At 43.5% G+C, this 18819-nt stretch overlaps 1 protein-coding gene across 2 annotated transcripts in view; it reads right to left on the reverse strand.

The window, feature by feature from the left end:
• STK32C (serine/threonine kinase 32C) overlaps positions 1-7440 on the reverse strand; it is a 253014-nt gene extending 245574 nt beyond the window's left edge. For both annotated transcript variants that reach the window (XM_089510208.1, XM_089510207.1), the window contains exon 1: positions 7283-7440. In XM_089510208.1, coding sequence (XP_089366334.1) covers positions 7283-7399 — 117 coding nt within the window. In that variant the 5' untranslated portion in view covers positions 7400-7440. The remainder of the gene's footprint in view (positions 1-7282) is intronic.
• Between the last annotated feature and the right edge of the window lie 11379 nt (positions 7441-18819).

Genomic DNA, 18819 nt, shown 5'->3' on the forward strand with positions numbered 1-18819 from the left:
AATTTAATTACTGTCACCATATATATATACACCAAAAGTATATGTAATAACCTAGAATCATAGAATCATAGAATAATAGAGTTGGAAGAGACCGCAAGGGCCATCCAGTCCAAGCCCCTGCCATGCAGGAATCCAAATCAAATCATCTTCGACAGATGGCCATCTAGCCTCTGTTTAAAGACCTCCAAGGAATGAGACTCCACTACACTCCGAGGGAGTTTGTTCCACTGTCGGACAGCCCTTACTGTCAGGAAGTTCATCCTAATGTTGTGGTAGAATTTCTTTTCTTGTAGCTTGCATCCATAGCTCTGGGTCCTAGTCTGAGGAGCAAGTGAAAACAAGTCAGCTCCCTCCTCAGTATGGCATCCCTTCAAGTATTTAAACAGGGCTATCATATCATCTCTTAACCTTCTCTTCTTCAGGCTAAAGTCGTTCCTCATAGGACATGGTTTCTAGACCTTTCACCATTTTACTTGCCCTCCTTTGGACACGTTCCAGTTTTTCAACATCCTTTTTGAATTGTGGTGCCCAGAACTGGACACAATATTCCAGGTGAAGCCTGACCAAAGCAGAATAGAGTGGCACTATTACTTCCCTTGATCTAGATATGATACTCTTACTGATGCAGCCTAAAATTGCATTGGCCTTTTTAGCTGCCGCACCACACTGTTCACTCATGTTCAGCTTGTGGTCTACTTGGACTCCCAGATCCCTTTCACACATAGTCTCATTCAGCCATATGTCTCCCATCCTATATCTGTGCATTTTATTTTTCCGCCCTAAGTGCAGTACCTTGCATTTCTCCCTGTTGAAGTTCATTTTGTTAGCTGTGGCCCAACTTTCTAGTTTATTCAGGTCATCTTGAATGTTGATCCTGTCCTCTGGAGTATTAGCTACTCCTCCTAATTTGGTGTCATCTGCAAATTTGATAAGAATGCTTCCAATTCTGTCATCCAAGTCGTTGATAAAGATGTTGAATAGCACTGGGCCCAGGACAGAGCCCTGTGGGACCCCACTGGTCACTTCTCTCCAGGATAAAAAGGAGCCATTGTTGAGCACCCTTTGCGTTCGGTCAGTCAACCAATTACAAATCCATGTAACAGTTGCCTTGTCTATCCCACATTTTATAAGCTTGTTAACAAGAATGTCATGGGAAACTTTGTCAAAAGCCTTACTGAAATCAAGATATACGATATCCACAACATTCCCTCCATCTACCAAGCTAGTAATTTTATCAAAGAAAGAGATTAGATTTGTCTGGCATGACTTCTTTCTCTGAAACCCGTGTTGACTTTTTGTGATTATGGCATTGCCTTCTACATGTTCACAGACTCTCTTTTTAATGATCTGCTCTAGAATTTTTCCTGGTATTGATGTCAGACTAACTGGACGATAATTGTTTGGATCCTCTTTTTTCCCCTTTTTGAAGATGGGGACGTTTGCCCTCCTCCAGTCTGCTGGGACTTCTCATCTTCTCCAGGAGTTCTCAAAGATCATTGCCAATGTCTGGTCCTTTCCAGATACTAGGCAGGGCTGTGGGACATATGGCCCATTTGTTGATTCCAATTCCCATTAGTCCCATCTAGCCTAGCCATCAAGGGATCATGTAAATAGATAGCTCATTAACATCCAGAGGGCTGCACAGACTTCAGCCCCGCCAAAGGCCCTGTCTGCACTGGAGTGGGACAGCCCAGATTATCCTGTTGTTGTTGTTGTTGTTGTTATATTTTATTTATAAAGCTCTGTAAATTTGCACATATCCTAGCCCCAGAGCTACCCTAACCTTCAACTCTTTTGAAGCCAGGCAGCTGACTGTACACACATCCCACTGAGCCACCTAATGCATCTGCCTCCACTACAGGTCGCTTTGCTCTGAGGTCAGAATGAGACACCCAGTTACAGGACACATGTGCGGTCAGCTGTCTGGCTTCAGAACAGAGGATTCCAGATCTTCTGGAAAGATTAGAACAAACATAGACTTTTAAAAAGCCCACAATAAGAGGGGTAAAACCTGGCTCTGGTGCTGAATAGACCAGTCATCATCCAGTCTGCTTATATCAGAATGAAGCTTTGAGCTGTGTGTCATCCAGTCCCTCCACTGATGGAAAGGGGACAGGCTGTTGCATATGAAATATGTGGCTCAACCAATGTTATTGGACTGCAACTCCCACCAGACATACCTGGCATACCCAGCAGTGACTGATTATGGGAACTGTCCTCCTTGCCTAAGAAAACCTTATGAAATTCATTGGGTCCCCATAAGTCAACAGGAAACTTGAAGGCACATCTACACACACAATATGCAACAGCTGCAGAGCCACACTTTTCTCACCCCTGAAGCACGGTATGCCATTTTTAGTGCATTTCTGTCCCAGTGTGTCAACAGAATGGATTGTCACAAAGATTTCCAGGGTATAAGAAATTAATATTTCTGAAGATACGTCACATTGCAGACAAAGAAGACTCATGAAAAGTGTGTTATACCCCATCACCAGGTTGGAGACTTGCTCGGCTGTTAATTTTCACTCCAGGAACCTATCTTCAGCAACACTGGAAACAAGCTTCAAACTAAGAAGATGGGTTCTAGCTCTCTAAGTTCACTATTAACCTTCATTTAATAAGACTAGTAGGAAAAGAAAATCCATAAGCAAAGATCTGATCGAGTTCGTACCATATACAAAAACCTGAGAGCAATATAACATGCAAAGCTTCTGCATTTTTTCCTGTGACAAAACAAAACTGAGCTTTATGCCTTCCCAGGATTTTATTTTATTTTATTTTTATTTTACTTTACTACCATCAAACAGGACAAGGAGTTAAGTATTTCCTCCACTTTTTTGGTGCATGGATGTACTAGCATCATATATCAGATATTATCAGTTCTGGACCACTTTTATTGCCATGGTTCTGTCCTAAGAAATTTTGGCATATGTAGTTTGGTGAGGCACTTAGCATCCTCTGCTAAAGAACTTTAGTCCAATCCACTGGACTAAAATTACCAAGGTACCCTGAAATGATAGGAACTGAAGATTAAATCAGTCTAATTCTATAGTGTAAGCAGTCACTCAGGGGTATGAATTCAAGCTCTCTAGCAGAGAATTCTAAGTATTAAGTCCCAGAACTGTTTATACAACTGTGTTTGCAGGCATGTATATTACAGGAGAGACCCAAGATTAGTAAAAAGGCAGCCTGCACACAGAAGCTCAGGTTTCAGTCCTTGATATTTCTACGGCTGCATCCGTATTGCAGAAATAAGTTTGACACCACTTTAACTCTCACAGCTCAGTGCTATGGAATTCTGGAGTTTGTGGTTTTCTGAGATATTTAGTCTTCTCTGTCAGAGAGCTCTGTTGCCACAACAAACTACAGTTCTCAGAATTCCACAGAACTGAGTCTTAGCAGTTACAGTGGTGTCAAACTGGATTATTTTTGCAGTGTAGAGGCAGCCTAAGTAAGGCTATGAAAGACCCCTGTCTAAGATACACTTCCAGTTAATGTCGACATCGGTCCAAAATACCCTGCAGAAATAATTCAGTTTGAGTCCACTTTAACTGCCCTGGCTCAGTGCTAGGAAATCCTGGGAGCTGTAGTTTATTGTGGCACCAGAGCTTTCTGACAGATAATGCTAAATGTCTCACAAAACTGTAGTTCCTACAATTCCTTAGCATACAGCCAGGGCAGTTAAAGCAGTCTCAAACAGGATTATTTCTGCAGTGTGTTTTGGACCAACGTTAAACAGACCAGTATCTAACTTGGCAAAAAGTACCTTATATGGAAAATAGTAATCTGAATTAATGTTAACCACTGAGAGTGCACAACTAGTGGAACAAAAATCTAGTTCCAGAGTTATGCAAATCAAATACAACAGTTGAAACCTATGCATATACAGTAGTTCCATGTTTCTATGAAGGCTGAGATCTATGCTTGCAACTTAGTTCTAGACATAAATGAGTAAACACTAAGACTCCTAGAACAACCTCACAGTGGGTCATCTGTGTCAGGAAAGGAGAAGGAGGACTAAGGACAGGGAATGGGAACATTGCAAGAGAATGAGAGGTAGAGAAACACACACAGCTAAAAAGATTCTTAATTAGCAGAAAAGTTTTGCTTAGAGATTTCTGAGTGTTAAAATTATCAGGAAAGAAGTTCAAACAAAATCTGTTGAAGAAACCAAAAAACCCAAACACCCAAAATCTTATATACACACACACACACACACACACCCTTCTTCTCCAGTTTCTTTTACAACATTTCTTGTTATTGTCAAGTCAGCTTCAGCCTATAAAGATGCTACAAATGAGAGACCTCCATGATCATTAATAGTCCTGCTCAGGTCTTGCAGGCTCAGGGACATGGCTTCCCTTATCAAGTCAATCCATCTGTGATGTGGTCTTCCTCTTTTTATACATTTTCAACATTTTTAATTTGCTATTTTTGGAAGCTGCCTTGGTTCTCACTTTGGAAGAAAGGTGGCATGTAAATGAAGTAAATAAATAAATAATACTGCTTTCTACTTTATCAAGCATTATCATATTTGCCAATGAGTTATGTTGTTTCATGATATATCCAAAGTATGATTTTTTTGGTGGTGGTGGTGTGTGTGCCTTAAAGTAATTTCCGACTTATGGCGACCCTAAAGCAAATATTTTTATTTATTTATTTAGAGTATTTATACCCTGCTCTTCAGCCATAAAGGCTCTCAGAGAGGATTATTATTATTATTATTATTATTTATTAGATGGTTCCCTGCCTTCAAGCTTATAATCTAAAAAGACACTACACAAAAGGAGAAAGGAATGGTGGTGGGGAAGGAGATCAGGTCCAGCAGTTCTTCTCTCTCTCTGAGGCCTGGACCAAGGCAGATGGACTGGAGGGAGGGCTCTGCTTCTTAATCTAGGCAGTCCCGATGGAGCTGGGCCTGCATCATTCCCTCCAAGGACAGATGGCACCAGATGGACTGGAGGGAGGGCTCTGGTTTTTAAGTTATAGATGGTCAATTCCAGAAGGTGTAATTTTCTGGCATAGTCAAAAAAGAATGACGATTAAAAACATCCATAGAAGCAAAAGAATGCCTTGGGCTCCATTCTGACCTCCTCCAAGTCTCTTCAGACGAAGGAAGGAAGGAAGGAAGGAAGGAAGGAAGGAGAGGAGATCCTTGAAGCTCCCCTGGAAGGCCTTCATAATACATGGAATTTTCTTGGCAAGATTTGTTCAGAGAAAGTTTGCCATTGCCTTCCCCTGATGCTAACAGCATGTGACTTACCCAAGCTCACCCAGTGGGTTTCACGGCCAAACTGGGAACTGAACCCTGACCTCCAGAGTTGCAGTGCAAGACTCAAACCGCTACGCCAGGCTGGCTCACCCAAAGTATAACAGGCTCAGCTTAATCATGTTGGCTTCTAGGCAGATACGGTAACTATGAAATGTAATATGGTTCATTAAGCCATTCACAGAAACTTACTGACAGTTCTATAATGAAGAGTCTTCGTCATGAAATGACCAACAAAGGGGTACGTGTTCTTTTATCACCCTGTTTTAAAAACCAAGCACAGTAAATCTATATTCATCTTTGAAAATACTTTTGCCAGCTTCGTTGATTTCAAAATGATAGAAGGTCAGTATTTTAAGGCTTATTTGTCATCTTCAGATACTAATGGTTTGTGTAGAGGTTCATTCTTCTTAGATATTTTATACGTCCGCTTGCATGCCAACCTGTCAGTGAGTTGGCTCCTGCATGGCACTGGTGATTTATGGTGGTTTTTCTCTCAGAAAATCACAGGAAATAGCTGAACTAAGAGTACAATATAGGCGATCATCAGGATGCCTCCTCTGTGCGTTTGTGCGTCTGGCTTCAAGTCACCTGTTGCCTTATGGCAACCCCATGAATTTCATTAGGCAAGGAATACTCAGGGGTGGCTTTGCCAGTTCCCTCCTCTGAAACACTCATTCATAATGCTGTAGGGGAGACAGATATTACCAAAGTCATATAAATAAACCCAGCAGTGACTTGTAACTTGTGCACCATACACGTTTCTTTATGAGTTCAGACAAAGTTACTCTGAAGTGAATGTACATCTCTCCAGTTATTCAAGCAAGCCTGAAAAGCCATGTATAGAGATTATCACTAGGCAGAAGCAACACACTCCTCAGTGTGTAAGACAAACTCAGGCTATAGTAGAATTTGGGTTCACTTGTCTAAGGCGATGAGGACGGGGAAGTATACACTCCATACAGCCATAACACCCATTACCAAAAGTAGTCTATACCACCAAAATCCCATTATCAAATGAGGTCAATATAGCCCAATCCCCACTCCCAAGCCTTCACAGCTCTTCCGCCAACATCTTTTCTAATCCCCTACTATTAACATGTGTAGATGCCTAAACCCATTAGCCCCGGATGGTTTTATTCGGCACCAGTCAGATCCAAGAAAACGTAACCAGGATTTAGGACAGAGAGGGATGGATTGAACAATCTTTGGTTTAGAGACAGACCACCATCTGACAGGCATCTAAGTTTCCCAAAGAAAAGTTGTGCACAGTGTAGGTTTGCCCCTCTAAGGAAACTTACAAGAGGAGGAACACATCAGCTGATGAGTCTATCATCATGTCAGGGGCTGCATCCGCACTCCAGAAATAAGCCAGGCTGACACCACTTTAAAACCATGGGGCAATACTATGAAATGCTGGGATTTGTAGTTTGTTGTGGCACCAGCGTTCTCTGACAGAGCAGGCTCGACGCCTCACAAAACTATGCTTCCCAGAATTCCATAGCACTGAACTGTGGCAGTTAAAAGTGGCATCAAACTGGGTTATTTCTGCAGTGTGGATGCAACCATGGAGAGTTTTATAGTTTTAGTTATACTTGCTTTTTTGTGTGTTCTGCTGTGTTTTAAGCCAATTGGTTTTAATCCTCTCTCTCTCTCTCTCTCTCTCTCTCTATATATATATATATATATATATATATATATATATATATATAAAGTTTTGAAATCGTTGTGTGAGCCGCCTTGGGTCCCTTTCTGGGAGGGAAGGCGGCATAGAAAAGAACTGAAAGCAAAGCGTGGGGAAAGAGGCCAGGAATGTCAATCCCGACTTGCCTCCTTCTCAGCCACGGATCCCCTCTTTGCCTCCCCAGCTCTGCAGAAACAATCCGGTTTGGCACCGCTTTAACTGCCCTGGCCGAAGGCTATGGAATTCTGGGAATGGCGGTTGGCTGAGCCGGGGCAGTGAAAGCGGTGTGAAAGCGGTCTCTTGCGGGCGTGCGGATGCTGTCCACTCACCATCCTCCTTCTCGTCGAAGACGGGTCTCTTGGAAGAGGAGGAGAAGGAGGTGCTGGCGCCCATCCTCTTCTTCCACTTGCTCCAGTGAAACATTGGTCCGGGAGGCGAGATGGCATGCCCTCCGAGTCCCGGGGTTGGGCTCCTTTCTCGGCCAGGAGGCGGCGGCGGCGGCGGCTGAAGAGGGAGGCAGGCAGGCAGGCAGGCAGCCCCTCCGGAGGATGGAGCTGAGGGGCTCTGCCTGGCCTTACTGCCCCCCTCCCTCGCTCGCTCTTGTGGGCAAGGCAAGGCAGACACACCACCAGGGCACCCCAGGAGGAGGAGGAGGAGGAGAAAGGGAGAGGGGAGGAGGAAGAAAAGAGGAGAAAAAGAAGAAGAAAAGGAGGAGAGGAGAAAGAGAAGAGGAGGAAGACAAGAGGCCAGCAACTGCGAAGGGACTCTCCCTTTGCCGCCCCTTTCTTTCCCTTCCCTTCCCTTCAGCGTCGAAGAACAATGCTGCCGCCGCCGCCAGGCGCCCTGCTTCCTTGGAGCATCCCTCTCCTCCTCCTCCTCCTCCTCCTCCTCCACAGCAGAAAGGGAAGCCCCGCTGGCCAGGCCAGTCCCAGGCGGAGCGGTCCCCAAAGGCACGCTTTCCCCCTTCTCCTCCTCCTGCTGCTGCTCTTTCCCTTTCTCTCTCTTGGGGAGAAGGAGGCTCGGCCAGACTCCGGCGCCAGGGCGCTGCCCGGGTGGGTCGCTAGGCGGCGCTGGAGGGGCGCCTACCTGGGGCTTAATGTTCTTGCCTTTCCCCTTCTTCTGAGCTCATCCAGAGGCTGCTTTGGGGAGAGGGCTTGGGGCCCCTTTTTCAGAGCTTCCTCCAAATAGTCTTTTTGGAAGCCAAAGGGGAGGAGAGTGGCCTGGAGCCTGGCTCCAAGATCTCTCCCCTCCTGGACACCAAAACCAGGGAACATTCAAATCCCATTAAACACAAGGGTCCAGCCAAATGGTCTGCCCCTTATATAAAAGGGCAAAAAGCAAGGTTTGGGGTTGTTGTGGGGTTTTTTGGACTTTATAGATATGTAGATAGGTTTGAAATATTTTCAAGCCATGGATGGTTGAATCTGCAGATAAAGAATCCATGGATATGGTCCAGGCGGCACAGTGGGCCCTTGGGATCCATTAGGGCTTAGTTCCAGGAACACCCCCCCCCCATGGATACCAAAATCTGTGGGTGCATAATAACATGGCACCCCTTATATACAATGGCAAAATCAAGGTTTGCTTTCTGGAATTTATATCGTTTAGGAATATTTTCAAGCTGTGGATGATTAAATCCATGGATAAAGAATCTGTGAATATGGAGAGCCAACTCTATATTACAAACCGGATCTAATACAGTTGGCCCTCCATATCCACAGGGGTTTTTTTAAAAAAATCCACAAATTCAGTCATTTTGCCATTTTTATATAAGGGAAACTATTTTACTACACCATTTAATGTAAAGGGACTTGAGCACTCACAGATTTTGGTATCCATGTGGGTACCTGGAAGCAAGACTTTCAAACCAGGGATGGTTGAATAAAGAATCCATGGATGAAGAATCCATGGATTTGGAGGGCCAGGTGTAGCTAATGGAACCAAGGGTGACTAATGATTTGCCCAGGTGACAATTATCTTTCTGAATGGCCAGACAAATACAGTGTGATGGCAGGGGAAACCAAAGCAGAGTTGGCTTCAGCATCTGGCATTCTTAGGCAGCCCCAGAGGCTCATGTCTTGACCAGGCCCACAACTGCTGCCTACTCTTTCCTGGAGAAGTAGAAGAAGCAGAACTCAAGGAGCATACAATTACATCTGCAAAAGAAACTGGAGACACACCTCCAGATGCTCAAAAGATGATGGTTGGGGGGGGGGGGGATCCTGACATGTTTTAGCCTGTTTATGTTCTTAAGAACTTCTTTAGCACTACATGAGAGGACAACATGGAAATAGTTATATCGCATTATATAAAATCTTAATTACTGTATATAAAAATATTAATTATTATTTATTTATACCCCACCCTTCAGCCAAAAGGCTATACTCATATCTAAGTCTAAAAATTTAGGTTAAAAAATTGGCCCAAACACGGGTCAATGTAAATACTGTATCTTAACTCTTATTTAAAAGAAGGAACCATCCTCTGGTATAATCTGTCCTGGAAGCACTGAGCCCCTCTATTCTTTCATCCATCAAGCCTTAGGAGTGAGCACAAAGAGCTATGTCTGCTCGAATACGCTATACACCCCCCAAATTTTACCCTCGACTTATCAATGGGTCATATCTAGGGTTGCCATAATTCTGGACCTCCAAACTGGGACAAATGTAGGACAAAAGTAGGACAAAATTTTCAAATGTAGGACACATTTTTTAAAATGGAGGACACGCAAAAAATTGATGATTTTTTTAAAAATGTTAATATAAATGCATGTTTCTTAGGCATGATCAAAATGGAGGACATTTTGGCATTGTTCCTAGACAGATGGCAGAAATGTACTTCCCTTTCTGGCTAACCTCCCCCCCCCCCCATTCCAAACAGCATATTTGGGCATTGAAGAGGAGGAAGAGTGGAAAAGGCAGAGGAGGAGGAAGAGGAGAAGAAGAAGAGGAGGAGGAAGAAGGGGAGGAAGAGGAAGAGGAGAAGAAGAGATGGAGAAGAAGAGGAGGAGAAAGAAGATGAATAAGAGGAGGAAAAGGAGGAAGAAGGAAGAGGAAGAAGGGGAGGAAGAGGTGGAGGTGAAGAAGAGATGGAGAAGAAGAGGAGGAGGAAGAAGATGAAGAAGAGGAGGAAAAGGAGGAAGAAGGGGAGGAGGAGAAGAAGAGATGGAGAAGAAGATGAGGAGAAAGAAGATGAAGAAGAGGAGGAAAGGGAGGAAGAAGGAAGAGGAAGAAGGGGAGGAAGAGGAGGAGGAGAAGAAGAGATGGAGAAGAAGAGGAGGAGGAAGAAGATGAAGAAGAGGAGGAAAAGGAGGAAGAAGGAAGAGGAAGAAGGGGAGGAAGAAGAGGAGGAGGAGGAGGAGAGGAGGAAGAAGAAGAGGAGGAAAAAGATGAAGAAGAAGGGAAGAGGAGGAGAAAGAAGAAGAAGAGGAGGAGGAAGAAGGGGAGGAAGAAAAGGAAGCAGAAGAAGAGGAGGAAGAGAAAGAGGAAGGCTCTTTCCCCTGCCTGGCTGCCTCCGTCGCCAACGGAGGAAGCCAGGCAAGGGAATGGGGCCTCACTGAAGCCAAGCCCCAAACCCCTGCCTGGCTGCCTCCGTCGCCGTTTTGCCCCCACCCCCGGGATTCCCCCCCCCCAGAGACGGAGGCAGCCAGGCAGAGGTTTGGGGCTTGGCTTCAGCCGTCCTCCAAGCCCCAGCCAAGCCTGGAGGACTCCGCGATCGCGGAGGAGCCCCCAGGGCATGGCTAGGGCTTGGAAGACAACCGTCCTCCAAGCCCCAGCCAAGCCTGGAGGACTCCGCGATCGCAGAGGAGCCCCCAGGGCATGGCTAGGGCTTGGAAGACAACCGTCCTCCAAGCCCCAGCCAAGCCTGCAGGACTCGCTGGGGGGGGGGGGGAGTCCCGGGGGCGGGGCCAAACCAGGGTGGGACTGTGCGGACCCGCCCCAAATCGGGAAAGTCCCGCCCCCAGGCGGGATATGGGAAGCCTAGTCATATCAAAATTCATAATTTCAGGTGCAAAACTTGCTCTCAACTTATACATAAGGTCAACTTATAGTCAAGTATATACAGTACATTACTGCAAGGATGGGCAAAGTCTGGCCCATTGGCCTCATGTCCCCCCCCCCCAGCAAATATTGCCTCCAAATGCCTTCTGGGGGTGTGGGGGTATTTCACCATGTCCCCCCCACCACCAATTTAAGCCAAGAAGAGGCCTATTTTGGAAACAGGAAGTGACTTTTGCTCACTTCCTGTTGTTAAAAAAGGCTTCTGCGGGGCCTACAATAGTCAGGGGGATAAAAACATGTCAAAAATGCCCTCTAGAAACATCTGAGGGCAAAAGTAATTTGGTCGGGGTACAGTGGGGAGATGCAGTGCTCCAAGGTCTCTCGTGGCTAACGTAGCCCCTTACTCTTATACAGTTGCTCACTCTTGATCAGTACGTGGCATATGGCTATGTACAGCGCTGTGTAAATTTACAGCGCTTTATAAATAAAGGTTAATAATAATAATAATAATATGGCTAGTACATACCTATTTAGATTCAAGGTTCATAAATTTCTGGACTCCTGTACTGAGTTATAGATGAGCAGATAGATAAAAACATAAAAACTTCTGAAAAGTTTATGCTGTTAGTCATTAAAAATATGTATGTATTGGTGAGATTAAGAAACAGAATTTAACAAAGCAAAGTGTTTTGGATTCTACCTTTTTTAGCTGCTGAAAACAAAAATATACATATACATATCTATTTTGGCCTGGAGCTTTGCTGATGCCTGGGGCATTGTCTGATGCCTGGGGCATTGTCATTCATGGCATTGTAAGAAATTAAATAGCCCTGCACAGAAAAGAGGGAGGAAGAATTAAGCAATGCAAATTTATAGTGGGAAAAGAAATGGAAGAAAAAAAATCAGGTTTCCAGTGGAAATAACAAGTGGATGGGCCCTACCCAGAACTTGAGCTGAAATCTGGATAATATCAGGGCAGAGTGTGGTCACACCTGCTGTTGCCATCCAGTCCATGGAGCATTATGCAGAAATACACAGTGCTCTCACAAAATGGTTCACTTACCCTCCTCTAGTCCTATGGACAAATGGAAGCCCTTCCTTCTTGTGCATTGGGATCTCTGCATCTTGCCCATTGCTGTTTCTACCTGTCCCTGCAGCCACTATCAACATGAGGAGTTCCACCATTAGGCATCTGCCCCCTCTGATCTGGCCCTAACTAGAACAACTGTCTGCATCGGGGATGGAGACCTGATATCAGACCTTCAGATATTACTGGACTGCACCTTCCACCATTTTTCAATGGCTAGCTGCGCTGGGAGTTATGGTGGTGAAAAACAACTCTTTGGATAATTATATCATCCAGGCAGTTTAATGTTTTCTATATTTCAAACAACTTTTGCAGTAGGCTGGAGAACCGTTTTTGTTTTTTTGTTTTTTACAAAGTTCAGATTGTTTCCAATTAGCACTGCTAATTAATTCACAGCAGTTTCTTCTTCTTACTTAATTGTTCATTTAAATTGCATGCTGTGTATATAAAAAAGCATAAAAGAGGCACTTTACAGAAAAGGGGTTTTAGTTTAATATATAGCTTGGCCTCCTTCACTGACATGGTCTTACACATGTTTATTTAGTTCTCTTCAAACTCCTAAGTAGCACAAGAAAGATAAAAGGGTTATAACAGATGCATATTTTCTCAAGCAGCAAAAGCAGGGTCCTAAATTAAATGTCACTTTGAGCAGTCAAAAAGAGAGAAAACATCCTTAGCATTATTATCCTAAGACTTCAAAGACACCAGTAGATTAAGTAGGAAGTGAGAATTTTATGTTTAGTTGTTTCCACAAAGCAATCATGTGCAACATGCTTCTGTTTTAATCAGAAGTTAGTCCCACAAAGTTCAAAGGCGCTAATAAGAGGAACCCTGCTTGGGCATCAAGCTAGCATAAAAATCATTGTACATATGGTTACACACTCTCAGACTTTGCATAAGTGTGAGCCAGTGTAGTGCTTTGACCAAGGCGGGATACAAACCGCCGCTTTGCGGCGGTCTGCCGCCGCCGCCGGTTAGTCCGCGGGGGAGCCGGAGCCTCCACACGGCGCGGCACCCGTGCAGACTGAAAAAGAAGCTCCAAAATGGAGCTTCTTTTACAGTCGCGTTTGTGACGTAGCGAGGCGCCAGGGGCGCACTCGCTACGTCACAAAGGACGCGACACGTCTGGACGCTATGCGTCCAGTACGTAAAGATGGCGGCGCCCATGTGGAAGGGGCGCCGCCATCTTGTACGTATAGGATACGTACTAGGGTTAGGGGGGTGCGGAAGCACCGCCCCTTCCTAACCCTAGTACGTATCCTATACGTACTATATGGCGGTTTGTATCCCGCCCAAGACTCTGGAGAGCAGAATTCGAATCCCACCTTGGGCAAATCACACTCTCTCATCCTCAAGGATGGCAATGGGATGCCCCCTCTGAAGAAACTTGTCAATAAAACCCTGTGAACAGACTTACTATAAGTCAGAAACAATTTGAAGACACACAACAGCAACTCAGTCAGAAGTACACTGCAAGTACAGACACTGATGGCAAAGGGAAAGTCAGCTCCCAGCACCGTCTGGGGACAGGTCACCCAGATGCAGCCAAAACAATAATGTAGCAGAGTTCCAAAAACAAAAACACTCAGCTATTGGTATTGGCAATGCCCAGACCTCTTTTCACAGAGAGAGAGAGAGAGAGAGAGAGGAAGACGACTCACAAGCGTAGATGATTCATCCAAAGTCCTGGAGGCTTTATCTTCAGTTGTAACGTGTACTATATGATACAATATATATATATACACACCCCTCTCCAGTGACTTCCAGTCAACTACTGTCACTCAAAACCAACTCAGCAAACCCACAACTACCCACATGTGACCAATCTCTTGGTCCACTTATATAGGAGGCTGGCTCTGAGTCATTATTCAGTGCAATATAGAAAGATGCAACTTTGCATCAACTTTGCCTGATGCCGTGTACTCCTGACTCAGTAGTCTGTGGCAATCACACATAATACATATTATCTGTCAATCACAATATTTTTTATGTTGTTAAAGAAACAATTACTCCAACACACACAACTCTTTCTCATGCTTTGACTTGGTGAGTTGAGCCACTAGTAGATCATGTCAAATTGACAGTTGTGCATAGGTGAACCTAAGGCCTTGATTTTTGTTGTCCATGACACTTGTTGTGCAATCACTTGTGCAGCTATGGGATCTAGTGTAACTTTACTGGCATGTATTTACAGTATACTGAAAGTTGGCAGGATCTTGGACCACGGGGACAAAGCATAAGAATTATTTGTCAGTTTTAATTTACTGGCATTATAATTCAGTTGTAAAATTATACCAGAAGTACATGAATTGCTTGTGTACAGTTACCATTTAGAGAAATGTGAAAGTACCAGTAGAACAACTTCCAGAAAGGGCATTTGTGTCATTTGGCACTGGGTACTAGATGTATTTGACATAAAGTTTCATTGAGTCAAGTCTATGTCATCAGGAAAAAAACCCACTATGCTCAGTGGGCAGGTTATAGATATACATAAATATATAAAGCAACCAAAGGTTTATGACACGTTAGTGGCAGCAACAGAATAATAAAACTGTAGAATTATAGAGCTGAAAGCTCTATGGGCCACTGAATCCAATCCCATGCTCAATGCAGGATCTCCAGCTAAAGCATTCACAGCAGGTAGCTGTCCAGCTTCCTTTTTAAAGATGTCAAAAGAAGGAGACCACCTCTCTAGGCAATTGGTTCTATTGCCAAAGTGCTCTTACTGTCAAGATGTTCCTTCTAATGTTCAATTAAAATGCCTATGTGCCCACCTCATTCTTACTACTTTAATAGATGTTTTTATTTTGTAATGTTGATGTTTTAGATTGTACGCCATATGACAGGTTTTATTACTATTTTATTTTATCTTGTTCCCTATCATGTAAAGTGCTGTGCAGACTTTACAGCACTCTATAAATAAATGTTAATAACAATAATAAATAACATCTGTTTTCCTGTAACTTCACACCATTGTACCCCTATGGGGTAGAAGAGAACAAGACTGTCCTCTTCTCTCTGTGACAGCCCTTGAAGTTTTCTCTTCACCAAAATGAACATGTCCAGCTCCCTCAACCTTTCCTCATACGTTTGTTTTCCATACCTCTTATCATCCTTATTGCCTTTCTGTGAACCTGCTGTATAGTCTCCATAAAATGAGGTGCCCAGAACACTACTCCAGATGAGGCCTGGTCATTGCAGAATACAGTGAGAATTACTTCCCTTGACTTGGAAACTACACTTTTATTAAATATTTTAGCTAAATAGTATTCATCTTCTTTGCTGCAATGCCACATTGCTGGGTCCTGTTTAACTTACGATGAAAATTAATACCGAGGTCCTTTTCAAATTTAGTACTACTAAGCCATCTATTCCCCCATCTTATACCTGTGCATTTAGTTTTTGTAGCCTAAATTTAGAATTTTGCATTTATCTCTATTGAATTTCATCTTATTAATTTCTGTCCAATTTTCTACTTTAGGTTCTTTTGAATTTGGTTCCTATCTTCCAGTATGTTGACCACCCCTCCCAGTTTAGTGTCATCTGCAAACTTGATCAGGATTCCTTCCACACTATCATCTAGGTAATTGATAAAGATGTTTAAGAATAATGGCCCTAGAGGCACTCCACTTGAGACCGCCTTCCAGTTTCAAGCATAGCCATTGATAATGACTCTTTAAGCATGGTTTTCCAACCAACTATGAATCTAACTCACAGTGTTTCCATCTATTCCACAGTTAATCAGTTTGTTAATCAAAATGTTCTGGGTGGGACCTTATCAAATGTTTTGCTGAAATCCAGATCATACACTCATAGACTCATAGAGTTGGAAAAGACCACAAGGGCCATCCAGTCCAACCCCCTGCCATGCAGGGACTCTCAATCAAAGCATACCCGACTGATGACCATCCAGCCTCTGCTTAAAGACCTCTAAAGAAGGAGACTCCACCACACTCCAAGGGAATGTGGTCCACTGTTGAATAGCCCTTACTGTCAGGAGGTTCCTCCTAATTTTGAGGTGGAATCTCTTTTCCTGGAGCTTGCATCCATTGCTCTGGGTCCTGTTCTCTGGAGAAGCAGAAAGAAGCTTGTTCCCTCCTCAATATGACATCCCTTCAAATATTTAAATAGGGCTATCATATCACATCTTAGCCTTCTCTTCTCCAGGCTAAACATCCCCAGCTCCCTAAGTCATTCCTCATAGGGCATGGTTTCCAGATCCTTCACCATTTTAATCACCCCCTGGGGTATTAGGTACTTCTCCTAATTTGGTGTCATCTGCAAATTTTATAGCTATGCCCCCAATGCTGTCATCTAAGTCATTAATAAAGATGCTGAATAACACTGGGCCCAGGACAGAACCCTGTGGCATCCCACTGGTCACTTCCTCCAGGATGAAAGGGAGCCATTGTTGAGCACCCTTTGGGTTCGGCCAGTCAACCAGTTACAAATCCATGTAAGTTACCTTGTCTAGCCCACATTTTACAAGCTTGTTTGCAAGAATGTCATGGGGAACCTTGTCAAAGGCCTTACTGAAATCAAGATATACAGTATCCACAGCATTCCCTTCATCTATCAAGCAGGTAATTTTATCAAAAAAGAGATCAGATTTGTCTGGCATGACATGTTTCTCTGAAACCCATGTTGACTTTTTGTGATTATGGAATTGCCTTCTAGATGTTTACAGAGTTTCAGTTTAATGATCTGCTCTAGACTCTTTCCTGGTATTGATGTCAGATAAATTACACCACAGTATTCCCACTAGTTAAACTGGTGACCTGGAAAAAAACCATGTAAGATTAGTTTGGCAATATTTTTCCTGACAAACTCATGCTGGCTCCTGTTGGTCACTGCACTGTAGATGCAGTGCAGACAGACTCCTGTATAATCTGCTCTAATATTTTCCTGGTATAAAGTCAGGCTGACTCGTCTGTATAGTTTCCTGAATCTTCTACTTTGACTTTTTTGAAAAGAGGGACAAAATCTGCCCTTCTCCAGTCCTCTGACACTTCACCTGTTGTCCAAGAGGAGAAGGAGAAATGGGATGAGGACCAATGAACAGAGGTCACTTCAATTCCAAGTGAGCTAAGCGGCTAGCTTTTGGTCCAAAGCCCTCCCCCCTCAGCAAGCAGGATTCAGGGAGGTTTGCCTCCTTGAACTGGATGTCAATTAGAGCCTATATTGCTTCTCCTAGAGCATCTCTTGTACACTCCATTTGGGTTGCATCCCACCATTTGAGAACCAGTGTGCTACAGGATTCCTTTAAATCTCATGTACGTATAGCAGTACCATTACTACTCTTTACATCCCTTCCTCTATGTCCTCTGCACCCAGAAGCATAGCCCATTAGAATAGTCTGTTTTATTCTGAAATCTAGAGTATGTTTTTGTTTGGTGTGTATGCATACCAAAAGTTCGAATGTGCTTCGTATTTGGCACTCTGACCATATCTTCCAACTGCTCCTGATTAATTGGAACCACATGTAAGGAAGTGTCACCTACATATGGCCCCAAGGCTGTTTTTGTGATCATCGCAAGACTACACCCTGCCTCCCAGGAAAAATACTTCCCCCCCCCCCCCCCAATGCATTGGTATGTTCTAGGAAGTCTCCATGACCAACAGTTCTGCAAACAAGGGAGTACAGGAAAAGTGCACTTCCCATGAAGCCATCCATGGATTTCTGTTCACTTGTGGTCTTGATTTTTCTACCAATATTTTATGCCTGATTGAAATGGCAGTATGCTTGATAAGGGTAAAATAAAGCAAGTAGCAGTTTTAAGCCAGGTGTCAGTATGTCCCATAATTGACTTTCCTTTTGCAACATTAGAGCTTGGAAAATGTAATTTTTGAATTACAATTCCCATAATCTAGCTAGCATAGACATACTGTCTGAGGAATTCTGGGAGTTGTCATAAAAGTAAAATGGCTCTGCATGCCATTCTGTGTATGAATCATAGAATCATAGAGTTGGAAGAGACCACAAGGGCCATCTAGTCCAACCCCCTGCCATGCAGGAACTCCCAATCAAAGCATCCCTGCCAGATGGCCATCCAGCCTCTGTTTAAAAACCTCCAGAGAAGGAGATGCCATCACTTTCCAATGGAGTGTATTCCACTGTCAAACAACTCTATTTTTATGGATTTTATTGATTAAAGCCACTGGGTGAAGTCATTAGGAGTTTTGAGATACATTATCATCATTGTGCTGATGAAGTTCAGCCTTACTTCTCCCTGTTGATGAGACTGCCAACATGTTTACCAGTCTCAATTCAAAGTGTTGGTAATGACATTTAAATCCTTAAATTGTATGGGACATTAATATTTTAAGAAGTACCTGTACAAGAACATACACCAGTCTAAGAACTGAGATCAGCTGAATGGGTTCTTCTTCTCCCACCAATGGGAACAATATACTGTGAAGACATGTGAGAATGCCTTCTCAGTTATAGAATGCTGTTCCCCTGGAGACCCATTTGGCACCAAACCTTGTCTCATTTTAGAAACAAGGTAAAACTTTGGGGCCTAATGCTTTCATCGAAATCCAGTGCATACTTGGCTTTAAATGGTTTTAACATTTACAACTTAAATTATTAAATTGTTAAACATGTTTTTAGAATGTTCAAAATATTTTTATTCATTTAAGTTATTTTTGCTATACGTTCATAAAATCGTGGAATAAAATCTTAAAGGTGAAAGGGATTGCAAGGACCATCAAAGCATCACACTAAAGGGGCCCTACATAGGAAAATATGTATGTGTGCACAGGCATCACTAGGAGG

This window comes from Sceloporus occidentalis, unplaced genomic scaffold (genome assembly GCF_023333645.1).
Source record: "Sceloporus occidentalis isolate IW3139 unplaced genomic scaffold, rSceOcc1.0.p SCAF_2, whole genome shotgun sequence".
Taxonomy (NCBI): domain Eukaryota; kingdom Metazoa; phylum Chordata; class Lepidosauria; order Squamata; family Phrynosomatidae; genus Sceloporus; species Sceloporus occidentalis.